This window comes from Azolla caroliniana, unplaced genomic scaffold (assembly GCF_043228905.1).
Source record: "Azolla caroliniana isolate FFs.n. ecotype wild unplaced genomic scaffold, voAzoCaro1.0.p SCAF_5, whole genome shotgun sequence".
Taxonomy (NCBI): Eukaryota; Viridiplantae; Streptophyta; class Polypodiopsida; order Salviniales; family Salviniaceae; genus Azolla; species Azolla caroliniana.
The window spans coordinates 19,715,129-19,723,232 of record NW_028230440.1 but is presented as its reverse complement, the minus strand read 5'-3'; the positions used below and the strand labels follow the sequence as shown (position 1 = coordinate 19,723,232).

The 8,104-nt window shown below is 38.4% G+C and overlaps 2 protein-coding genes across 2 annotated transcripts; one reads left to right on the top strand and one right to left on the bottom strand.

The window, feature by feature from the left end:
* The first annotated feature begins 1,142 nt into the window (after positions 1–1,142).
* On the top strand, positions 1,143–4,172 carry LOC147864358 (pentatricopeptide repeat-containing protein At5g27110-like). The gene has a single exon (XM_087320124.1). The coding sequence runs from the start codon at positions 1,401–1,403 to the stop codon at positions 3,984–3,986; it is 2,586 nt and encodes an 861-aa protein (XP_087176250.1). The 5' UTR covers positions 1,143–1,400; the 3' UTR covers positions 3,987–4,172.
* A 1,212-nt stretch (positions 4,173–5,384) lies between these two features.
* On the bottom strand, positions 5,385–7,741 carry LOC147864357 (uncharacterized). Its single transcript, XM_087320125.1, has 2 exons — positions 7,627–7,741; positions 5,385–6,804 (listed from the first exon to the last, which is right to left on the bottom strand). The coding sequence occupies exon 2, from the start codon at positions 6,773–6,775 to the stop codon at positions 5,702–5,704; it is 1,074 nt and encodes a 357-aa protein (XP_087176251.1). The 5' UTR covers positions 6,776–6,804; positions 7,627–7,741; the 3' UTR covers positions 5,385–5,701.
* Between the last annotated feature and the right edge of the window lie 363 nt (positions 7,742–8,104).

Below are 8,104 nucleotides of genomic sequence, written 5' to 3'. Positions count from 1 at the left end.
TTGGTTCCTTCTAAAATGGAGCAATTCTTCGATGTTGTAGATGGTGGATGACAAAGCGACGTGGAATTATCAACCACCACGGTGGCTGTTCCCTCCAAGTTTGCCTAACATATAGATGGGTGTTGCCATGAGAAGAGAGTGGAGGATGGCTATGGTGAATTTGGGTTGTATGAGGCTCACGTGGAGGGTATGTTGTCGAGTAATGCTATGCTCATCGAATAATGTGGTGTTTTGGAGTTTTTTTGTTGTTTCCTTTACACATGTTGTTTTCTTTTCGACCTGCAAGTTGGCCTATAATATATGAGTTGTATATTATCCTATGTACATTGCCTTAACTAATGGAAGTAGTTTGTTTTTTTTTTAAAAGAAAAAAATGAAATAAAGAAAGATAAATCAATTATTTAGGAATAGTTTATCCCATTGGGTATCAACGATGAGTAATATGGTGTCTACTTTAGAAGGTATACAAACAATGTCCAACTTTTGAGTGATTATTGTCAAATTGGTGTCCTTTTCGATTTAGAACATATAAATGAATGTCAAACCCATAGCTACCTATGTTTTGGCCATGGATATTTGGTTGAACATATCCTCCACAAACCATGTCAACTAGCCTATGAGCCATCAATAGACCCCCTAGTCTTCATCGATGTGTCAATGTCATCATCAACCAGGTGTTATATGGGAGGACATCTGATGACCATTCTTCTCTTCCACACTATCTTCGCCCATCCATCCTCTATCTAGTCCATCAATCCATTACATACGACAATAAATCATGACCTCTCCGAGCCATGAGAATGTAGTTGCATCATGTTCATCCCCCTGGCTAGCTAAAGGCCATCGTAGAAGAGCACAATTAGTTGTGGTAATGCCATTGGACTTTCTTTTCATCTTTTGCACGACAAAGTGTTCGGGAAAGATGAGAACTGTGAATCGGAGTTTTGGGGCAGTTGCTTGTTGGTTGGGGATAATTTGTGAACAAAACCGAAAGTTTCGTTTAAATAGAGAAAGACGGGGGTGGACGAAACACTGGACAAGCAGTAGCTTCTCAGAAATTATCGGCCGGTCGGGCGGCCATACAGCCATTAGGTCTCCGATGAACAAGACTTACCTTAACTAGGGTTAAAAAGGATGATCCAAGGGAAGGGAAGGGAAGGGGTGTATTTAGGTAATTATGTCTAAAGCAGAGGGATATCCTAGTAATTATTTATTTCCACATTTGTCTAGATCTCTGCCATGGCCAGAATCATGATCAAAGCGCCAGAAATAGATCCAAAGATGACCCAAGTTTACAAAACAAGGTATTTGTCACTCTCCCTCTAAGAAAATTGTCGTGAAAGAAACCATAATTTTTGCTTTCTTTGACTAAGTTATGCCCTAATGGGGTCATTCAAGATATGTATACACTTAGAGGGTTTCAAATCAATGGAAACCCTTCCGTCTCACACCTTACAAATGCACTCTCCTATGCTGAAAAAATGGTACATAAAGGCATTTCTTTATCAAAGGAAGAATGGTATCAGTTGCTGGAGGAGGCCATTCGAGAGAATGATGTTTCAGCTTCTCAAAGAATACATCTTTTCCTTATTGGCAATGATGTTGTAAATAAACATGATTCGATTTTGGATGACCGACTTATCCATATCTTTGCCAAAAACAAGAAGGTATTTGAAGCAAATCTTGTGTTTTTTCAAGCTAAGAAGCTAGAAATCCACACATGGAATGCTATAATATCTGCCCATGAAGCTTCAAAATGCCATGAGAGTGTTTTTCGATTGTTTTCTGAAATGCAATGTAATGGCATAAGGCCAAACAAATTGACCTACTTATGCATTTTGAAAGTTTGTGGCTTGCTCAAAATGTCTGCCCAGTCATTTCTGGTACATAGACATATTATGGGAAGCCATTTTGAGCCGGAAACAGTGGTTGAAAATGCTCTTTTAAATGTTTATATGAAATGTGGTAACATTCGGGATGCTGAAAATGTATTTGAAAGACTGCGTTGTAAAGATGTTGTGTCGTGGAATGCAATGATTTCAGGCTATGCAGGGCATGGACAATATATTCCAGCTTTTCTATGCTTTCAAAAACTCTATCAAGAAGGCATTGTGCCAACTAACATGACTTATTCGTGTATTCTCAACGTATGTGGTATTCTAGAGGTCTTAAACGAAGGAAGGTTGGTTCATAATGATCTAATTGAAGCTGGTTTTCCCTTCGACATTGTCCTTAGAAACTCTTTAATTGATATGTATGCTAAGTGTGGCAGTTTAAGGGATGCATATAAGACTTTTAAGGAAGATTCACAAAGAGATGTGGTCTCGTGGAGTTCTTTAATCGCAGGTTGCACTCGGTATGGGGATGATCTCTTAGCACTTCAACTATTCACAGATATGCACAAAGACGGTATTATGCCAGATAGAGTCTCTTACCTTAATGCGCTTCCAGCATGTAGCAATGTGGGGGCTATACAAGAAGGCATGTGGATATATAACAAAGTCATCTGGAATAATTTAGATTCAGATATCATCATTGGAAGCACCCTTGTGGATATGTTTGCGAAATGTGGATGTATCCATGAGGCACAAAAGGTCTTTGATGGGTTGCAAGGTAGAAATTTAGTCTCATGGAATGCAATTATTGGTGGCTATACTGAACACAAGCAAGATGCATATTATGCCCTCAGCCTCTTTGAAATGATGATGAAAGATCAAGTTGACCCTAACAAGATAACATTAATGTGTATACTTAAAGCTTGTGGAAGGATAGATGCAAGGGAAGAAGGAAACTGGATGCATAATAAGGTGGTCAAAGATGGGTTGGAATCGGATACACTTATCCAAGTCACCCTCATTGATATGTACATGAAATTGGGTTGTTTTAGAGCAGCAAGAAGAGTGTTTGAGAATGTTTTAAATCCAAAATTATGCATATGGAATGCAATAATAACAGGATATGCTCAACATAAACACGGTTTTGAAGTTTTTGAGCTTTTTGAGTGCATGCATCGAAAAGGTCCAAGACCAGATGAAACTACATATACAAATATCTTCAAGGTATGCACTGATCTGAATGCCATGGCAGAAGGTAAAATCTTCCATGATTGGATGATCAGAGATGGGGTCACTTTTGATGTGGTCATAGGAAATTCGCTTATTAACATGTACATGAAAATTGGACACCTCGAAGAAGCTGAGAAGGTATTCAAGGGGTTACCAAATAAAAATACAGTATCGTGGAACTCAATGATTTCTGGCTTTTCCTGGCATGGGTTCGAGATATCAGCCATTGAACTTTTCGAGAAATTAAGGCAAGAAAAACACATCCACCCTGACAAAGTGACATTCCTATCGATACTCAAAACATGTTCCAATGTTGGGGCAACAGAACAAGGTAAATTAACCCATGATTTGCTTGTCAAAAATGGGCTTGAAGGAACTCTTCTTATTGAAGGTGCTCTCATTGATATGTATGTGAAAACCAATGCCCTTCACTCAGCTCAGAAATTATTGCCCGCCCAAAATGTTGCCTCCTGGGGAGCGATTATGTCTGGCTATGCTCTTCAAGGGAGCTTAAGCCTAGTTGAGCAATGTTTTGAGGAAATGAAGGATGAGGGTGTGAGGCCAGACGAACAAATATATACAAGTATACTTGCGGCTTGTAGCCATTCGGGGTCAGTGGAAAAGGGCTATAAATACTTCCATACCATGCAAGTCGAGTATGGTTTCACGCCTACTGTCGAACATTGCAATGGTATGATCGATCTTCTGTGTCGGGCAGGGCATCTGGCAGAAGCAAAAGAGGTATTGTGTACGATGCAGGGCGTACCCAATTTATCTGGGTGGATGTCTTTGTTCACTGCTTGTAGAATATATGGCAATCGGGAACTAGCGAAGCATTGTTTTAATGAAGCCCTAAATTTGGATCCGGAATTGGCAGTGGGATATGTTGACATGTCAAATGTACTGATTGATGCCAGTTAACCCTAGCTCTATGTATGAATTATGTCTTTTAGAAACCTGACAATGTGTCAAATGAAGCCGTCATTCTTTTCTAAACTTGACAATGTGTTAAATGAAGCCATAAGTTTCTATATGGACTTGGCAGTAGGATCTGTTGCCATCTTCTGTATATTGATGGATAATAATAAACCTAGGTTTATGTCCAAAGCTATTCAGACATGGGAATGTTTCAATGAAGCCATAAATGTGGATACAGATTTGGTGGAGGAATAGGTAACCATGTCAAAGGAATTGATGGATGTCATCCAGATCTGACAGTGGGATATGTCGACATGTCAAATGTATTGATTGACACCAGTTAACCCTAGCTCTATACACAAATCATGTCTTTTCCAAAGCTGAAAATGTGTCAAATTGAAACCGTCATGTCATTCCCAAACTTGGGAATGTGTCAAATGAAGCCATAAGGTTCTATATTGACTTGGCAGCAGGATCTGTTGCCATATTTTATATATTGATGCATAATAATAAACCCGAGGTTTATGCCCAAAGCTATCCATGTTTCAATGAAGCCATAAATTTGGATCCAAGAATTTGACAGATTTTGGTTAATCCTAGCTCTGTCCAGACTCCAAACAAAAGCTATCCAGATCTTATCAATTTGACATCAGATCTAGTGTTATTGACCTCATCAATACAAGGTTGTGTATGCTCGTAAAAGTGAATAATCTTGTAAAAGTATGATGCATTTCTTGTGCATGGACATGTTTGGTTTATACCTGGTGATCCACATGTATTGGCTATCTCAATCTTGTATTCGTGAATGCACTGGTAGATGGCAACAATTAACTGCTTTTCAAATGTGTGAAACACATCATCCAGGTACTCATTGGGCTTATCATTCCCAAAGTTTTCACTGTATGATACTTGTAGATATGCTATTGTCTTTTACTATGCTATATTGATTGTCAAAAGTATAACAAGAGAACACATCAACGTGAAAGTATATTTATTACATTTGTGAGGATTCCAATTTGTCTCAACAAAGTCCAAAGAATTGAGGATGTCATGATACTAGTAGATTTCTTTGTATTTTGCTTGTATTTCAGATTCCCTGTAACCATGTGGAAGCTTGACTCCAACTTGAGTCCATGAATAAGTAAACAAAATTTAATCATTGGAGAATAATAAATGTGGGAATTCATAAATATCCAATTAATTGTTTAAGTAGGTGGCATTAAAAACAAAGCTTATGCTTTTACATTTAATGTTACACTCTATCCATTATAATGTGTACACCTCAAATCAATGTTTTGTAATTGAGAAATATTTGGAATAGAAATTATGTATATGTTGGTAATTGCTGTATACAACAATATCTTATTACACATAACATTAACACAATTGTGAGCATTGTCGAAACAATCTCAAACTATTTACATTTCAAAGTACCCGATTTCAAAGCATAATTGGGGTTTTAACAAGATATAAGGGCCACAAAACACCAAGCACATCCTTTAGATACATGTTAATGCCTCCAAAATGGTTGAAATATACCTTGTTGGTTCGAGACGAATTTTAGACGCTTTGTTGATTTATGGACAACCTTTGATCATTCATCTATACACCATATACAACTTACATGGGAAGCTCTGTCAGCTTAACAAGGATAATAATGCTAAACTGATACTCAGGCATTACTTTCCAAATGTGTTACCCCTTAATTGCGAGACTTATTATCCTCGGGTGCAACTAAGTCCTTGACATACTCCAAGCCATACGACAAATAGGATCATGCAAGCAATGGCATCAAAGAGAAGGACAAGCTTTAGGTTTCTAGAACATGCTCTCTGGGTCATCACTGGTTGTTCACATCTACTATTCATGCTCCCGAATTTGCGTATTGGAAGACTCGTTGGGGCTTGCCAATTGATTACTTCTCCTCGCATTATATTCACACAATCATCATCATCATCATCATTGTCTTGGTGGTGGTCACTGTTCCCTTTCTCCTTGTTCTCCGCTACATTAATAGTGAGGATACCACTATCTCTAGTTGCCACTTTGGATTTCGTTCGATTCTGCTTTTGCTTAGGATGCTTCCAATTGCCCTCTTTTCCTATCAAGGGTCTCGAAGGCGAGGCTGAACCTGGGGGACTTTTATCTGCTGGAGAAGGGTTATAATTTTCGTACTCATGTGATGACTGTTGCAAATAACTCTGTAGCCCAACTTCTAGATCATCATGATCATGACTTTGATGAGCTTGTCGAGTTTGCTGAGCTTCTAGGGCTAACTGAATTTGTTGAGCTTCTTGAGCTTCAGCTCGAGCTCGAGCTCGAGATTCCTCTTCGATACGGATCTTTTCTCGTTGTGGAATCCCAACGAATGGCGTTATGAGACTCTTAAATATAGGTTTAAACTCCAGATCCAAGCAATGGGCTTTTATCTTATTTTGATCCATCATATTACTAAATTTCCTGCTAGCTTCGGCATTCGAGTGGAACTCATGCCTGATGTCATCTAAGAAACCCATGACTTTCGATCTACTCAAAGCTTCATCTGTTATGGCACAATAGAGGAATCGATCCTCGATAATACACGCAAGAGTTCTTGTGTTTGCTGTAAAGCTAAACTTATCATGATGAGGGGGTAAGAAATTGAGACATTTCAACACAATCTGAGGCAGTTCTTTATCGCCACCATTGATATACTCGGCTATTTTTATATGAGAATTTCTTGTTAAAATAGAGCAATAGTAAATCAAACTGGGTAAAGTAACTCCATCTGTCTTGCCTTTGCCCTTGCCCATAAGGGCAGAAAACCAGGTTAAAGCCACAGCTTCAGAAAGAAAAAAACAGAAAAAATATGTTATATATATGTGTGTATATATGCACCTTGAATATAAAGAACTAAGATGTATATATATATATATATAAATCGAACTTCAAATATAAAGTAAGAAGGTAGAAAATGCTTCGAAATCTGTTAGGGATTGATATAAATAATGAATTATTGAGGCAAGATTTGCTTCATGTTATTCCGATATGGCTAGATTGACACCAAAAACTTTGATGTTGGTGCTCATGTATATGCCTAGATTAAGGGAAATTTTGGATGCATGTTCTCAATATTAATGAAAAATCTGGATGTGGATTACTCGAGATCAAGGGGGGGGGGGGGGGAACTTGGATAGTGGTTGCTCAAGGTCCAGGGAAATTTAGATGGTGGTTATTCAAAGATTAAGGGCAAACCTAAAAGTAGGTTACTAAAGCTAAAGGGGCCAATTTTGATGAGGGTTATTTAGATATGACCAGACTAAGGCAAGAAAAATCGATGTGCTTTACTTCAGATATGGCTAGATTAAGTCTCCCCCCAATACTTTTATATAGCCAGATTAAGGCCCCTCCAATACTTCAGATATGGCCAGATTAAGGTCACCCCCCCCCCCCCACACACACACACAAAAACGTTGATGCGTGTGGGAGATGGATGTTAGAGAGGTTATTTGCTGGATCTGAGAAACAAATCTGAGGGAGAATGAAGGCCAAATTTTAGCTACAAAATCAAGTCAATTGAAAACGTGGGCGATTTGAGATTTGATAAGTTTCGTGCAGATCTTCTTGGGAGGGGAGGAATGAGAGAGGGAAACTAAATTCTTACCTTTGCTTAGTCTGTGTATTCGGTGGGAGTAGTTGGGATTGGATCTAGAGAACTCTTCTCTTTTCAAGAAACGCGGTTATGCAGGCCCTCTTCTTCTTCTTCTTCTTTTTCTTCTTCTTCTTCTCTGCTTCTCTCTCCTTCTTATCAGATTGACCGACTCCCCTCCCGACTGACTGATCGACTGACTGACTAACTCTCTCTTTCTCTGTCTGTGTCTCTCCTCCCTCCATTACTTGACCATACATACATACATACATACATACATACATACATTACACACATACATGGAACATACATACATACATTACACACATACATGGAACATACATACATACATTACACACATACATGGAACATACATACATACATACATACATACATACATTACACACATACATACATACATACATACATTACACACACACATACATACATACATACATACATACATACATACATACATACATACATTACACAC

Bases quoted from the DNA above. Each gene is read 5' to 3' on its own strand.
- LOC147864357 (XM_087320125.1), bottom strand. From the start codon at position 6,775: ATGGGCAAGGGCAAAGGCAAGACAGATGGAGTTACTTTACCCAGTTTG.
- LOC147864358 (XM_087320124.1), top strand. From the start codon at position 1,401: ATGTATACACTTAGAGGGTTTCAAATCAATGGAAACCCTTCCGTCTCA.